This window comes from Amphibalanus amphitrite, unplaced genomic scaffold, assembly GCF_019059575.1.
Source record: "Amphibalanus amphitrite isolate SeventyFive unplaced genomic scaffold, NRLGWU_Aamphi_draft 000692F_arrow, whole genome shotgun sequence".
NCBI lineage: Eukaryota > Metazoa > Arthropoda > Thecostraca > Balanomorpha > Balanidae > Amphibalanus > Amphibalanus amphitrite.
The window spans coordinates 149,070-166,349 of NW_024882186.1; the positions used below are offsets into that span (position 1 = coordinate 149,070).

At 49.7% G+C, this 17,280-nt stretch overlaps 1 protein-coding gene across 1 annotated transcript in view; it reads right to left on the reverse strand.

Annotated features, from left to right (window-relative positions):
- Nucleotides 1-17,280, reverse strand: part of LOC122364692 (utrophin-like) — a 68,352-nt gene that overhangs the window by 3,209 nt on the left and 47,863 nt on the right. Inside the window, exons 2-7 of the mRNA XM_043335316.1 lie at nucleotides 5,829-5,890; nucleotides 3,221-3,313; nucleotides 2,476-2,646; nucleotides 1,452-1,541; nucleotides 629-827; nucleotides 160-293 (exon numbers count right to left, since the gene is read on the reverse strand). Of these exons, the coding sequence (XP_043191251.1) occupies nucleotides 160-293; nucleotides 629-827; nucleotides 1,452-1,541; nucleotides 2,476-2,646; nucleotides 3,221-3,313; nucleotides 5,829-5,890 (749 nt within the window). The remainder of the gene's footprint in view (nucleotides 1-159; nucleotides 294-628; nucleotides 828-1,451; nucleotides 1,542-2,475; nucleotides 2,647-3,220; nucleotides 3,314-5,828; nucleotides 5,891-17,280) is intronic.

A 17,280-nucleotide genomic window follows, 5' to 3' on the forward strand; every position in this document is an offset into this window, starting at 1 on the left:
CAGCACACCGTCACGGTCCCACCGACCACCGGGCACTGGGCACTGAGCACGGTGCGAATTCTGCCGGCGAGGCTGGGCCGGCGCCACTGCCACCGAGCTGGGGTGACAACGCCCGCACAGCTGCTGCAGCCCCCCCCCCCCGTCCCCTCCCCAGCGCACCTGTCTGCGGGGCAGCGGCGGGGCATAGCTCGGGTCGGCGAACTGCATGTCGACGGTATCGTGCGGCAGGACTTGGAACAGACACATGACGTACGTCATGATCGACTTCTTGTCCGGGTAGGTGGTGTTGACGTCTGCAGACAGAGGGGGTGGGGTCAGCCCAGTTTGTGGACAGAGGGGTGCAGGTCAGCCGGAAACGCACGGACCATCCCGGCCTGCCGGGAGCGCGTCCCGTTAACGACACACTGCCTGTCAGCTACGGACCCCTCCCACGGATCAGGTCACTCCCATTCACATTCCAACACCGAATCGTGCGCTCGAATTATTCCACCATCACCTGAACGGGACTATACAGAACTGAGTAAAAAAGCAGCTGTACAACAGACGCTTCACTATTGTATACCCGTACCCAGTCTGTCCTATATCGGCGTTACAGCCCCTGCCTGCCCTGCCCGTGCCGGCCGCCTACCTTCCGGGTCGAGCAGGCGGTCGATGTTGAGGTACTTGTGCGCCAGTTTGAAGGCATACTCGAGCCGCTGCGCCGGTGGCTTGTGCAGCTGCGTGTCGTAATCGAACAGCTCCGGCTCGAACTTGTGGATAAGCGCGTTGAAGGCCAGTCCGTCCGTCCAGCTGGTGGTGAAGTTGCGAATGTCCACGCCCTCGTAACCCTGGCGGAGACCGGGAACAGATGGTTGGCTGGTTATCGGTGGGCTGGGCTGGTGTGGCGGGGCCGGACGGTGCAAAGAGCACACACGAGCTGATAAGCATGAGGCCAGTACACATGGGGTGGGATGGTACGCATATTATGGGGTCGGTCCAACGGAGCCGGATGCATTGGAAATGGATTTGGCTCGGTTGGGCCCGCGCAGGGTACGGAAGAGCACCCACAGTCGGGCCAAAGGGTGCTTGGCATACACTTCAGTAATCACAAAGCTGCTACAATGGGACCGTACGGTATTGTGAATGGGTCCGAATAGCGTAGCAGAAAAGCGATGAGAGCATGTGGTTGCATTAATTTTGGCCTGACTGGCCAAACCAAAACAAAGCAATACAATAAAAACGGCTTCACGTCTGTCAGGATGATAAGAGCTCCTGACAATGACACCGACAATGACAGCGATCAAAACTGATCAACGAGCCCCTGTTGACACTGACGCACGTTAACTGCTGCTGCTGTCACTGTTGGCTGACACTGTTACTGCTAACCTGTGACACTGACACACTGCCACAGCTGCCACTGTCCCTGCCACTCCCCTCAGAGGCCGACAGCGGGGCCGAGGCCGGGGACGTACCTGCGTCATCTGGCGACACCAGGCCAGCAGCGTCTTCTCCAGGTTCGTCTGCTTGGCCTCCTTCATAATGCCCTTCAGGACGTCCTGCACCTGTGGACGGCGAGGTAGAGCTCGTGTCACGCCGCTCCAGCCCGTACCGAACTGCGCCCGGCGCCCAGCGGCACGGCACGGACCGCAGTTACCCCCTCCCCCCCCCCCGCCATTGTCTCGGATGGCCACCCCATGGGGAGGGGCGCCAGGCGCCGGGGACGCACCAGTCCAAAGTACAGCGCGGCTCAGGTGTCAGTGGCCTATGTGCAGTGTGGACAAATCGAGTCCTCAGTTCCTCACTCCTCCCCACACACAACACTTCTGAGCCGTTACCAGTTATTATTATTTCACATTTGGGTACGAACTTTGCACCTTTTAAAATGTCAGTGATGCTGAGCGTTAAGAGTATCAATTATCGGCCATGTGTTCACATAAATAATTCATCGATCAGGGAGAAAGTTCGCTGTAGGGTTGAGCTTCATCAACAGAATTATATGTTCAATGATCACCACAGGACCGATAAAACTTAAACTTTCCCTATTTGAATTGTTCGACTCGTCGGTCTCGGTAAGACACATGTGATTCAGTGAATAAATACCAGTCCTATTTATCGGTATCTAGCCCCCTGTGCCCCTGTTGCCCCCCAAACTCCAGCCCTGGCTGTGCCTCTGTGAGCTGAAACCGTGCATGTGTCACGGGATGCCATGGCAGGCAGATACCATGAAATCCTGTTAAAATATTCAGCATTGTTCATCACAGCAGTCAAACGGCGATGTCGACGCCGGTACTCCATATGTTAATGTCTGAGCTTCTATGAAACGTATAATCATAATTCCGGTTCGTAATAACATAATTCATGAAGCATTGCATTAAAACGCTCCTGATGAGACTACAAAACACGCTGTAATTTAGTATTCAGCGTCACAAACAGCGGCAAATATAAACAAATCCCAGCAACTTGCCAAGACCAGACCCCTTCACGTCGCCTGCTGACCTGCCAGTGCAGGATGATGCTCCAGACCAGGCCCAGCGTCAGCTTCGGGTTGCCGTCCACGATGTCGTTATTGTTGATGTTGACCAGCTTGATTCTGTAGTCCCGTAATATTTGCAGGGCGTTGTTGACGTTGTTGAGGTGGTGCACCCGCATCTTGCCTTTCTCCTTTTTCTGTGAGACGCGGGTGAAACAAGGGATGATAGCTCGTATGCCGCTATACACAGCAGTTAATTACAGCCGTACCGTAAAGTGGGGCTATTTGAGACAGTGGGGCTATTTGAGACAGTATTTAAAATCGCTACAAAATGAAGAGCGTTTGATTTTTATGTGATATTTTTGCTCAGAAAGGTGTGGAATCGAGCAGTAAATCGCCTGAGCAAAAATTAAGCATAAATTTCAAACGGTTTTTATTTTATAACAATTTTAAATACTGTCTCAAATAGCCCCACTGTCTCAAATAGCCCCACCTTACGGTATACAAGAAGCACGATTCTGCTAACGATAGCACAGACTTTAACGTCCCGTCATGTAAAATACAACAACTAAAACAGGCCAGTCGAAGCCCAAATGCATGAAATGCTACATTTCATAACACTAATGATGATAAATTCGCTCATTCGGGCTGGCTTATGACAGCTGCCTAAACATATTAAATGATTTAGGGGTGCCGGACCACCGGCATCTGTCAATGTTTGACAGCTGGAGGCGACGGCAGAGCCTCCTGGCGTCAGTCCCTCGAACTCACGCATGGTTTTTCGGTGAGCACCTCCAGCAGCGCCAGCAGTTTGGAGCCGTCCCGCAGGTCGAAGAACAGATCGGTGACCGGCTCCAGTTTCTTCTGCAGGTGGCGGGGGGGGGGGGGGGGCACGGACACACGGGGCGTCAGCGGCGTGATAAGGGTAGGCGGGCCACGAGGGTAGGTGCTGAGATAGTGGGTATAACGAGCACAGTATGGGGCAGATATTAAACTGGGTAACAGACTGGAGTCACAGTACCAGGGCGACAGTGGCAAGTTGCACACTTAGGGGGCAGCTGGGTACGATAATGACAGTGGCAGAGATGTGAATATAGGGGAAGCAATAAAACGCATCCCGGCACAGTCGAGCGACGGCACTCGCCATGCGGCCACAGTATAATTACAGGCAAACCCGCATCACCTGCCTTCATTGAACTACGATCGAAAGTTATGCACCCTACGTCACCAGGCATTGCGAGGGCCATGGACCCGATACAGAACGCAGAGTAATGTTACCACGCCGCAATGTTCAAACATTTAAAAGCAGATACCCTACGAGATTCGCCACGAAGTTGGCACCTGTTGCTCGAATCAAGGGAGTCTGATCAAAAGTAAAACATGTCCATACAACCAAGTATCATGTACCATGTCATTTCAGTTGGACCATTGTTTATCTATTGTCGTAGATTCTCGGGTTCATAGGTACGCGAAATTTATCCTTCTAAAGCCCATAGACGAATTCGCGGTCTACGTCGTCATTGCCAACGTGCCCCACTTCTATGCGTAAGGTACCCAAACAGGGTACCTGTACCGGCAGGTAATTTGGGAAATGTTTAGACGACTGACGAGCATGGTAGGTAAGAAAATTAACGACCGGAAAATATATAGGTATATATTTACTGCTTGTCACCATCACGTACAGTAGGTCTACAAAATAAGTCCCCGCCGTATGCGGGTCACCAGTGGGCAGTTAGCGCCTGAGCGCTACTCGGGCGCCACCTGCCCGCATACGGAGAGGACTTATTTTGTAGACCTACTGTGCATCCCTGACTTGGGTGAAATTATTGCATTTCTAATAATCCTCCCTGATGAATATTTGCTTGAAAAGCCAACTGAAGAAATGTAACGCTTTTTAAGGAATAACAACTCAGAAATGCATGGCAAAAATAAAATCGCGAGTAAATATCAGGAACCTACATGCTATTACCTAAGACTTAGCATACCTATTTCAATCTTCGTAAGGATAAGTGTTATGCAACAAATTATTTTCATCTCATATGTACATAATTACGGCATAGTTACAGTGCAACTTAATGCATGAGAAACAATTAATAAACAAATGAACACTGAATGTCAGGCCACACAAAACAAAAGATGAATGATTTTTCAGAGGAAGAGTGGTTAAAATAGGAAGAAAGTAAAAGTATGCATATATTCAAAGCGATCCGAGTTCAGTTTTGAAAATCGGCATCCATTGCACATGCACCAATGGGAAAGTCAACAGCCAGAAGTTGACCACACAAATCATTACCCTCTCTGTAAGGCCATTCGGCTTATAAGATGGCAGTCTTGAAGTTCTCTGAAATTATTGGCATAAGTGTTTAATTAGCGACGAAAAGCTGACTACAACATGTGCTTTTATAGCTCGTTCGCCTCATTGAGTTCTTTAATAGTTCGCTCTTCATGTGCGAGCTGTATGGTATTCATCTTCATTGAAAAAAAAAATGTCATTATAACAGTCGGTGCATTAGGATTGGACGGATGTCCTAGCCAAAGTCACGCTAGACTGAAAATGTTGCGAAGGTTGCAGCCTTTTACGGCCAGACTTTAATATTGGTGGACGGTAAAATTAACACCGGAATTTAAGTGCCGCACCCACAGAGCCGGAGGCGGCCACGGCCCGTCCAGCTCACCGTTCTTCATCTGACCGATAAACGCAGACCACATATCACTCATCCTCCCCGTTGGCAGCGAACGTCGGGCAGTGCAGCAGCAGCCTCGACCTGGTCTGTAGCGACCTAACTGTGCTTTGTTACTAGTACTTTCTGTCACATCTGCTGCCAAAACCAAACCTTTCAAATGTCTTGTGCTCGACTCCTTTAGCTCATAAAGTCTCATACTAAAAAAACTGACAGCTTACATAAAAACCACATCTTGGGGGATGAGTGATGATCTAACCAGTAAAGTACATTGCACACATAATAAAACAGATTTATCTTATAAAGACAGTGTACCTATATTAAGAAGGATAATTGCCTACTTTATTGTCAACTAATAGTGATGAAAAAAGGAATGCATGAGAAAATAAAAGGTAGGGACATGAGCAAAAGAGTGGGATGGGAGAAAAGGTCCAGCAAGAATGGGTAGAGGTAGAGGCCAGGGTAGCTGGTGCAGTACTACGCAAATAAACTTTATTTGCGTAGTACTGCACCAGCTACCCTGGCCAGAGGGTGGAGACATGGAAAGGTAGGCAGTAGGAACAAAGATTAGGTGGGAATGGTGATAGTGAGCTCAGAAAGCAAACCAAGATCATAATGCCATTTTTATGAAAGAAATAGAAAGCCTAAAGACTAAGAACCTAGATGTAGTATACTAGGTCTCAAACTTGCATAATTACCTTTGCCAGCTGTGAGTTGATCCATTTGGAAAAGGTTTTCTTCTGTACATCCTCCCTTTCATCTGGGAAGAAAAATACACATTGTCACCTCACTTTACATTCTCCTTCCCGCCATTGTTGTCCTGGACAATACATAGCAATGCCTTTATCTGAAGCAATAAAAAAGTGGCTAGTAATTATCAATCAAGTTAATCTTAGCGCTGTTCGGCAGCCGGCTATTTTGTGTGCAGGGTATGACGCATTCCGCGAGCCGACGTCACGGGCGATGACGTCGGCTCGCGCGCGAGCCGAGCGCCAACGACAAACTAACGGGAACCCTCGGACACCCTCGGGGCATAAACCGCGGAGTAGCATATTGAGCGAGTCTTATAAGGGAAATTCATATATTTTCGTTTCTCAAATGATAATCAGGGTATCTCTTACCTTTTTACGGATCAATTAGGCTTACCTAACACTTCAGTTGCCAAATATCTGCAATTTATTCAAACGAAGGTATTTTCAGTAAATATCAATGCTTTAGACCGAAATCTTTTGAATAAAAAGTCTAACCAACAGAAATAAAAATAACTTATTTTATTCCAACCATTTCCTCCAAATTAACAACATAAAAACTCACTTTTACACACATCATTCATAATAAAGTACGCTAACGCTCCGCTTTTGACAAATGCGGCGTGGAGTGGCGCGCTGCTAGCGCTCTTTTTTGATCGCAGAGACCCTGCACGCGCGCGAGCACACTACGTCACGTCCGGGGGGCACAGGTATATGAAAAATCGCAGTGACGTAACACTTTTCTCGCTTCTCATTGGTCAATAGCCCGTTGCCAGGGTAACGTGCACGTATGTGAGCGCCGGCAAGAGTACTAGCCGGCCGCCAATCAGGGCTCTTGGTGCACATTTTGTCAGCACGAACTATAAACTATAAATAAATTAAAGTACCTATAAAAATATGCATTTATCATTTAAATTTTGCCAAATAGATAACAGTAGCAGGGGGTGAACAAAAAAGTAAGATTTCATGACCAGTAATAACATGAACTCTACTGGGCATGTGGACTTGCTGCACTGCTCACTTATCTAGTATATCAGTTAGGTATATTAACTAAGGTATAGGCTAAAGACATGGTCTATAAATCTATGTCCGACCCTGCAAGGCGATAAGGTCTGCATGCCAACAGAATTGAATATACTTAATTAAAAATTCTGAACCATAAAATTCAGCAATGACATGCCAGTTGCAAAAATAATCCACACAAACATTTGGTTCATTATAATACTTCCGCAAGTGCAAAACTAAAAACACGCTTGTAACTCAAACAAATTTGTAAAAACACGTATAAACATGATATTCATAGGCTGATACACATCAAATAGCTTGTAACTAAAACAAATTTGTAAAAACATGTATAAACATGATATTCATAGGCTGATACACATCAAATAATTAGGTACCTATGCATTTATTTGTAGGTAGGTGCAAATGCCAAAAGAGCACAATCAGCATTTCATCAATACCCTGGTCTTGTTCATTTAATGTTTTGTGAGGATGCTCATTTAGATTAGAGTTCATGCAAGGGTGGGTGGTGCTAATGAAGGCTGATATTGTGCCTTAACTATTGACATCATTGATGCTGGTTTGGGGAGGTCAGGTTGAGGACTCTGCTCATTGTGCAGGTGATGTTAACAGAGTTATCTGACCAGTGGCGTATCCAAGGGGGGACCCTGGGGGTCCTAGGGTCCCCCCTGGAGCAAAAAAAAAATTTTTTTTTTACTCGAAAAAAATTGAAAACACTTTGAGGGCCCTTTTCACCACTTACATTTTTTTTACATAATGAAAAGTATCAATTACATTTCTAGGGACCCTTTTAGGACTATCAGAGGACCCCTTTAGGCCAACGAGGGACCTTGTAGAGTAAATTAAGGGCCCTTTACAACGAACAGGACCTTCTCAGGCACACAGAGGGCCCTCTCAGACACACAGAGGGCCCTCTCAGGCACTCAGAGGGCCCTCTCAGGCACTCAGAGGGAGGGCCCTCTCAGACACACAGAGGGCCCTCTCAGGCACTCAGAGGGCCCTCTCAGGCACTCAGAGGGCCCTCTCAGGCACTCAGAGGGCCCTCTCAGGCACTCAGAGGGCCCTCTCAGGCACTCAGAGGGCCCTCTCAAGCACTCAGAGGGCCCTCTCAGGCCCGAGGGCCCTCTCAGACATCTTAAAGAGGTCGAAAAGAGCCCTCTGAGCTCAAAGAGGACCCTCTGAGATCAAAAAGGGCCCTCGGAGGCAACAGAGGGCCCTACAATGCAACAATAGAGCCCCCTGTGGTCACCAAAGGGCCCTCTGAGGCGAATAGGGGTCCTTTTAGGCAAACAGAGGGCCCTTTGAGGCAAACAGAGGGCCCTCTAAAGTGGCGAATAAAGGGACCCTCTGAGACGAAAGGGGGCCAGAGCCCAGAGAGCCCTCTCAGGCACTCAGAGGGCCCTCTCAGACACTCAGAGGGCCCTCTCAGACACTCAGAGGGCCCTCCCAAGCACTCAGAGGGCCCTCTCAGGCACTCAGAGGGCCCTCTCAGGCACTCAGAGGGCCCTCTCAGGCACTCAGAGGGCCCTCTCAGGCACTCAGAGGGCCCTCTCAAGCACTCAGAGGGCCCTCTCAGACATCTCGAATAGGTCGAAAAGAGCCCTCTGAGGTCAAAGAGGGTCCTCTGAGATAAAAAGGGCCCTCGGAGGCAACAGAGGGCCCTCCAATGCAACAATAGAGCCCCCTGTGGTTACCAAAGGGCCCTCTGAGGCGAATACGGGGTCCTTTTAGGCAAACGGAGGGCCCTTTGAGGCAAACAGAGGGCCCTCTAAAGGGGCGAATAAAGGGACCCTCTGAGACGAACGGGGGCCATAGCCCAGAGGGCCCTCTCAGGCACTCAGAGGGCCCTCTCAGACACTCAGAGGGCCCTCTAAGGCACTCAGAGGGCCCTCTCAGGTACACAGAGGGCCCTATCAGGCACACAGAGGGCCCTCTCAGGCTCACAGAGGGCCCTCTCAGGCACACATAGGGCCCCCTCAGACACACAGAGGGCCCTCTCAGGTACACATATGGTCCTCTGAGACACACAGAGGGCCCTCTCAGGTACACAGAGGGGCCTCTCAGGCTCACAGAGGGCCCTCTCAGGCACACATAGGGCCCCCTCAGGCACACAGAGGGCCCTTCAGGCAAACAGAGGGCCCCCTGAGGCAAACAGAGGGCCCTCTCAGGTACACAGAGGGCGCTTTCAGGCACACAGAGGGCCCTCTAAAACACACGGAGGGCCCTCTCAGGTACACAGAGGGCCCTTTCAGGCACATAGAGGGCCCTCTCAAACACACAGAGGGCCCTCTCAGGCACACAGGAGGCCCTCTCAGGCACACAAGGCCCTCTGAGACACACAAAGGGCCCTCTCAGACACACAGAGGGCCCTCTCAGGTACACATATGGTCCTCTGAGACACACAGAGGGCCCTCTCAGCCACACAGAGGACCCTCTCAGGTACACATAGGGCCCCCTCAGGCACACAGAGGGCCCTCTCAGGCAAACTACACAGAGGGCCCTTTCAGGCACACAGAGGGCCCTCTCAAACACACAGAGGGCCCTCTCAGGTACTCAGGGGGCCCTCCCAGGCACACAAAAGGTCCGCTAAGACCAGCAGAGGGCCTGTTAAGACGAACAGAAGGGCCTCTGAGGTACGAGGGTCAATTTCAGGCCACAAGGTATCCTATGAGGCCACCAGACGGCCCTCTTAGATTAAAGATGGTCCCTGGAGGTCACCAGAGGGCCCTCTGAGGTGAACAAAGGGCCCTCACAGCCACCTCAAAGAGGGCCCTCTGAGATCGAAGATATCAAAGAGATCAAAGAGGGCCCTCTAAGGCGAATGGAGGGCCTTCAAAGGCCACAAAGTGCCCTCTCAGGCCACTGGAGGGCCTTCTGAGGTGATATGATGCTATGTCAGACCACCATGAGCCCTATGAGGTCATCAGGCCCTCTGAGATCAAAGAGGGTCCTTGGAAGTCATCGGAGGACCCCTTGAGGCCCCTTGAGGCGAACAAAGGCCAGAGGGCCCCCCTTAGACACCACAAAGAAGTAAAAAAGATCCCTCTGAGTTCAAAGACAGCTCTCTGAGATGTAATAAGGCCATTTGAGGCCTCTGAGGGCCCTCTGATGCCACAGAGAGGCGCCCGCTGATACCAAAATAGGGTCCTCTGAAGTCTGAAGCCACCAGAGGGCCCTCTGAGGCGAATAGCGGGTCCTCACATCCACTTCAAAGAGGGCCCTCTGAAAATCAACTGGCCCTCGGAGTCAGTGTCCCAAAATTGTATTTTGGCTTGGGTGTCAGAGGGGAAAATAGGTCACCCAAAAGGGGGATAAGAGTGGACAATTGTCAGTCACAGGGCAGCCGGAGCCCTCTGAGAAGGTCACTTGAGCCTTACAACAGAGGGCCCTCTGAGGTGATATGAAGGCTATGTCAGGCCACTATGGGCTCTATGAGGTCAGCAGGCACTCTGAGGAAAAGACTGGCCCTCTGAGGGGAACAGAGGGCCCTTTAGAACAATCAGAGGACTTTTTAGGCCAACTAGGGGCCTTAAGAGGTCAACAAAGGGCTCTTTGGGACACAAACAGGGCCTCTCAGGCCACCAGGGGCCTCATGTACTAGACAAACATACGGCCATCTGAAGTAAAAGAGGACCTTTTGAGGTAAACAAGGGCCCCTGGAGAGAAAACAAAGGGCCCTTTCAGGTACCTAGAAGGTCCATGGAGGCCACTAGAGTGCCCTTTGAGGCCAGTGATGGTCTGCAGAGGCCCTCAGAGGGTCCCTCTGAGGGTAACAGAGGGTCCTTAAGACGACCAGAGGCCCCCCTTGAAAATGCAGGTGTCACAAGGTCCGGTTTGCATCAAAGGTCAGGTAGCTATGCCCAGTTTTGGCTCTCTGTTGCCGACGTGTCCCGAGCTGTCGCAAAAAAAACGATGTGGTGGCACCCACCCTCCCACTCGGCCGGCCAGGGTCCTTCTAACCAGAGATGCGGAGCCGTGGAAATTTCAGACGTCTCCGGCTCCAGCTCTGGAGAAAAAATCGGCTTCGGCTCCGGCTCTGGCTCCGGCTTCGACTCCAATACTCAGTACATCCTCTATACAATTAAATACGGGTGGAAGAGAAAAGATGAAGGATTGGTTCACGTTGCTTCTGTATTTGCATAACAAGGCTATTTTGAATACCACATGTTTTACTGCCTTGTACTGTCAAACCGAACTATGTAGGTCAATAATTTTTTCCTCTTCAAAAAAGCAGCCGGAGTCGCCGCCTTTTGGACGGCTCCGGCTCCGGTTCCGGCTCCGGGCAAAATATGCCGGCTCCGGCGGCTCCGGCTCCAGCTCCGGCTCCACACCCCTGCTTCTAACTCGGCTTCTGAGCCACGTACCAGCACGCCAAAGGCAGCGTTCGAAAGGACGCAAACAATAATGACGAAATTACTCTGGTCATTTTTAGATCAGGTCAAAGGTCAGTTCACATAGGTCATCCAAGGCTAAATTTCGCCAATTTTCTGGTCCAATTTCGACAATTTTCAACAAACCACCGCATCACTCGGAAATGAATGCCGTGCCGGGGAAAAGCGTAGTTAGTAGCTCTTTTAACCCGCGCTGGGCCGGTGCTCTGAGATTCCGCGCCGGGCCGGAAGGGGGGTGTGTCTGAACACCCCCTTCTAACTCGGCTCCTGGGCCACGTAGCGACACGCAAAAAGCGGCAATCGAAAGAACGTCCAAAATAAGGACGAAAACACTAAGCTCATTTTTTGGGTCAGGTCAAAGGTCAGGTCACCAGGGGTCACCAAAGGTAAAATGTTGACTATTTCAACATTTTGGAAACTGCCAACGACTATCTCGGGAACCGATAGAGCTACAGCGCCAGAGAAAAGGGCATTCAATAGCCCTTTTACAGACCTTTCTGAGTAATGTTTTCAGATTTGACCTCAGGTCAACGGTTTAGCCTCCAGAGGGCAAAAACTCCAAAAATAGCCGTTTTTACGAAAAGCGTTTTTTTCGACAATAACTTTTGACTCAAAAGAGTCATGACATTAATTTTGCCAGCATCGTGTTCCTCTCGTCGAGACGCGTCGTATGAACTATAATTGGACCTTGAAAGGTCAACTTGAAAATTTGACCTCAGGTCAAGGTCATGACCTGACCGGAAAAGGTCATGTTACATATCATTCGATCCGCAACGTCGATTCGAACACATCTAAGGCGTTTTCAGCGCTCTAGCACGCCTCTATCAGAAGTTATTGGCGAAAAACTGTTAGATTCTGTTCGTGACCTGAGATGACCTCGGGGACATAACGAGGGGTCACAGTTGCCATTTTCCGATTCAGTGTGCCAATTTTACTTACATCTCGATGTTAGAGAGTGTCTAGAATAGCGTTCGTGCAAAACAGACGCTTTTCAATTTTCTCCCATTGACTGATAGGTAATGGAGAGGCCGCGATACTGACCTGACCTTAGGTCACCGATATCGAAATTCCGAGATAAACATTTTATAGATTATGTTGCTCTTATCAATCGCTGAAAGTTTCAAGGCAATCGATCAATCGGTGTAGCTATGACGAGCATTCTTATTTTTTTCTGAGGTGAGGTCACTTGGCGTGACCTGGTGACCTGACCTAAGGCGACCTGGGTCTGAAATTTTCACAACATGTGCGGAAAATATGCACAAACAGGTGTGGAGCGCCGCCGTTTTTGAGATAGCTGCGAAAAACCGCAGGGGGTGTTCAAACACCCCCCCCCCCCGGCCCGGCGCGGGTTAACACCCGTTTCGCCGTTTCCATCCTCAGGACATTCAAATCCTTCTCCTCCATGCCGCAACCCATGATCCAGGCTGGACCTGGACGGGCAACTTTATACCATGCGGGCGGCTCCCATTGGAGCGCACTGCAGCTCCTAAGGAAGCACACTCGTAACCGGGTGCAGTGAGCACTTTGGGGGCTGCAGTCGGCCTGTCCTGTTGGACAGGCTCAGCCCCGGTGACTCACCAAGGTGCCCACCCAGACCAATGTCTCCCTCAATTCCTATCATCCTTCCGGCCCTGAAATGGTCTGGTCAGACCGAAAGGGTATAGCCCAACAAAACAAACAAAACTCTTTTGACACTCTTTCTGTAATTTGTGCTCAGATTTGACCTAGGGTCAACCTTCCAGCCTGGGCCCAACCCAAGGCGGGGCTAAACTGTGTTCAGATTTGACCTAGGCCTGTTAATTGTACACCTTTTATCTCGGAACATTTTTATGTTTCTACAGCTCTGTAGGGCTGACAGCTCTTCCTGCGAAACCTTTTTTGGGTCGAAAATGGCAGAACATGACGTCATTTGCGGCCAACCTATCATAGCCTCTGGAAAAAAACAATGGTCACAATGTGTAAAATGGATGCCCGTAGAGGTTCTGAAAGTTTGGTGGGGATATCTGCAGTCATTTAGGAGATAGCTACGGAAGAGGGCAGGGGGCCGTTTCGCCCCCCCCCCCCACGGGACGCGGGTTGAACGCCCTTTCAACTCAGGCTACAAGAGCCCTTTTGCCACTTAAGGGCCCTTTCAACCCAGTCAGTCAAGGGCCCTTTTGACTGCGGATCCCCCCTGAGAGAAATCCTGGATACGCCACTGTATCTGACCCTGGTCAAAAGTTTATTGAAGTAAAACAAAAGGAAACGATTAACGAAAAGCTATGCAACAACCGTGCCGGTAAAGCAACAGGTGCGCCAGGAGAGCCAAAACATGCTTTGTTGGCACTGCGCCAACAGAGGCTGACACTCACCACAGAGAGGCAGCTCCATTTCGGACGGATACCGTTAAAACACATAAATTCAAACCATGCAAACACGACTAGACATGCTTATGAAATAATTGCAAAAATATCACAAAGGGCACGTATCATTAACACCAACACACGCCCTCCCCTTTGATATCCTCCTTGCTGGGCGTCAATCAAACGAATGTACAGGTAAGACAGACTATATTTGACGTCATTTCCGCGTTATTGCTCCGTACCAGCCAATCCAACATAAGCTCTATGCTTTGATGACGTCATTATAAAACAAGGGACCAATCCACAAACTGCTTCAAAGTGCACATGTTCACTACTGTTGACATCAGCTGATCTCGCGTCAGGTACCCACAATGCAGCAAAAGCATAGGCGTATTCGCATATTTACGTCTGGACAACGAGTTGCGGGGAGAAGTGCTGATTTTGTCGCAGTTTTAGGAGCCGGTGATTCGGCTGGATTTTTGGGTTACTTTTTCGTTCCGATTCCTGTATTTCATAGTGTTTGGCTTTTGAATATTTTAGTTCTTTCAGATAAATATTACTTGCCTTACAAATTTCGTAAAAACGTTTCATTTTTATAAGCCGACCGCTAGAGTCCTAAAAAATACGTCAGCACTACAATTATTGTAAACAAACAAATGGAGCACACCACTTGGCTCTGTTCCAAGGCCGTTTTCAAGTTCATTTGGTGGTTTTCGTACTCTTGTACGTCGCTTTGTTGGAAGTTTTGAATACCTTGTGATTGACTTATATCATATAAGAGAATTATGTGCACTGAAAATAATCCCAAGTATCCAGGAGGCTAACAGAGGTCCTGACTCCTAAGTCCTAATTCAATATCAAGTTGAAGTTAGGAAATGTTGGTTGATAAACGCAAGTTAATCTGGCTCACGAGTCACATATCAGCAAGAAAAAGTAAAATTAAAAGAGCTTGTTGGCGAAAATAAGTTATAAATTGCTGGAGATCAATACTGAAGAGCACGCTGAGCAGTATCAAGCCAGAAAATGTTGGCTGATGAATGCATATGCATTATGCATTCATCAGTATATTGATGTACTGGTATGAATATTGAATTATAACCTACAAAAGCAAGATTAATTAGTGCTAACTATCAAGTGAAAATCTAGAATGAACAAACTCGGGCAGCTTTACTTTGCTATGCAAATAATGCGTATTACTCAGTGTCTGGCAAATGAAACATGCAATCATTCTATTGCTACTGGAGGAGAAAGCTTGGATCACTAAATCAGCTTGATGTTGAATTTGTTGTAAATACCTTACCTTACCTTACGGTGTTCGGGCATAATAAAGGCCAACTCGGCCTGGAGGTCCCGTTCTAACCGAGCTCCTGTCCCTTTTGCCATTTGTTAATCCGTGTCTGGTATATGATACCAGTGATGGCCCCAGTGGGCATCGAGTCTCGCCTTGAACGAGTCCACGGTGGGGGCACTGACCACTTGAGCAGGTAGGCCGTTCCAGTCGTTCACGGCCCTGACTGCGAATGCAGCTCTCCTCAGTCTGCTGACCGCCTCTGGCTTGCGGAGCTTGTGTGGGTGACCTCGTGTAACGGCACCCGTGGCGGGGCAGAAGAGATCCGTGACTTCAACATAAACCCCTCCATGGAACATCTGGTAGGTGAATATCATGTCGCCCCGTTTGCGTCGGTAGTACAGCGATGGAAGTTTCAGAGCCCTGAGCCTCTCTTGGTAGGGCAGGTGGCGAAGGTTGGCCACCATGCGCGTAGCTCTGCGCTGTACCCTCTCCACCAGCTTCTGGTCCGCCCTGTTGAAAGGGCCCCACACGAGGTTGCCGTACTCGAGGTGCGGGCGCACCAGGGACTTGTAAAGCAGCGGCAGCGTGCACTCGTTTATCAGCACGAATGAGCGACGGATCACAGCGAGAATCTGGTTGGCCTTGGCTACGGCTGCTGAAGCATGTTGTCTGAACTTCAGCTCGTCATCGACTTGCACGCCCAGATCCTTCTCCACCCGCACGACGCTCATCTCAGAGTCTCTCATCACATACTGCTTTGCTGGGTTGTTTCGTCCGAGGTGCATGACCTTACACTTCGCCTCATTGAAGGGGAGTTGCCAGGCGTCCGCCCAGTTGACCAGAGCCTCGAGGTCAGACTGGAGGCTAGACGCAGCGAGAGTAGAGGCTACCGTGGAGTACAGCTTCGTGTCGTCCGCGAACATCGTCAGCGAGGAACCAACAACCTCAGGCATGTCATTAATGAAAATCAAGAACAGTAGTGGACCCAGGACCGAGCCTTGGGGTACCCCGCTGACCACCTCCGACCAGTTTGATGACTGACCATTAATCACTACCTGCTGTCTCCTGGCTCTCAGGAAAGCCCCGATCCATGTGATCAGCTTACCGCTCACCCCGTGACTCCTGAGTTTATAGAGGAGTCGCTGGTGAGGAACGGAGTCGAAAGCCTTCTGGAAGTCCAGGTACATTACATCGACAGGCTTATGATTCTCTAGGGCCCTGCTCCAGTCATCAAGCACTTTGACCAGCTGGGTGCTGCAGGAGCGCTTTGGCCGGAAGCCATGCTGGCAGTCTGCCCACAGGTGGTTCTCTGAGAAGTGCTGATAGATTGTGTCTCTGATGAGGGATTCCAGTATTTTACAGACAACAGAGGTAAGGCTGACCGGCCGATAGTTGCCAGGGTCCTGTCTGTTCCCTTTCTTAAATATAGGTACTATCCTCCCCAGTGTCCAGTCCCGAGGAACCATGCCCAAGTCCAGAGATCTCCGGAAAAGTAGCGAAAGAGGTCGGCTCAGAGCGCGGCGTGCCTCCCGTAACACCTTTGGGTGTATGTTATCTGGTCCAGGAGCACAGGACGGGTTGAGGGCCTGTAACTTTTGTTCAATGGCCTCCGGTGTGATTCGGATATCGGTTACCTCTGGAGTAGTGCTGGCGCTGGCAAGGGTTGGAATGTCTGTGAGCCGTTCTTGAGTAAAAACACTGCCAAACTGCGCATTTAGAATGTCAGCCTTCGCCTTATCATCACTCATCAGATCTCCTGAGCAATTCCGAAGATCCCCTATACCTGTCTTTGTTTTAAGTCTCGAGTTAGTATACCTCCAGAAGGCCTTCGGATTCTCTTTCAAATCGGTAGCCAATTGAGTTTCGAAGTCTCTACGGAGTTTGCGTGTGAGGACTCGAAGCTTATTTCTGCAGACTCTAAATCTAGCCAAGTCCAATGGATCCTTAGTGGACGTGTATGTGCGCCAAAGACTGTGTTTTTCTTTCCTCAACCTAAGGGCATGGCTCGTCATGTAGATATTTTTCCTCGATTTGGAACTTCTAGCAGTGGGTACAGTGGCAGTAACAAAAGAGGTCAGAGAATTCCTAAAATACTGGTACCCTGCCTCAATGTCCAGTGAAGCCAGACATTCCCAGTTTGCCTCAGCTATCATCTCCTGGAGTTGTCCAAAGTTGGCTCTGTGAAAGTTTAACCTTTCCTGTACATTCTCGGAACGGGTACTGTAGCACTTGAGATTGAATCTCATTACTATGTGGTCACTCTTACCCAGACCTGGTAAGTACTCGAGGCTAGACAGCATCCCCTCCTCGTTAGTGAATAGGAGGTCTAGCAGGCTAGGCGACTCCCCTTCTCT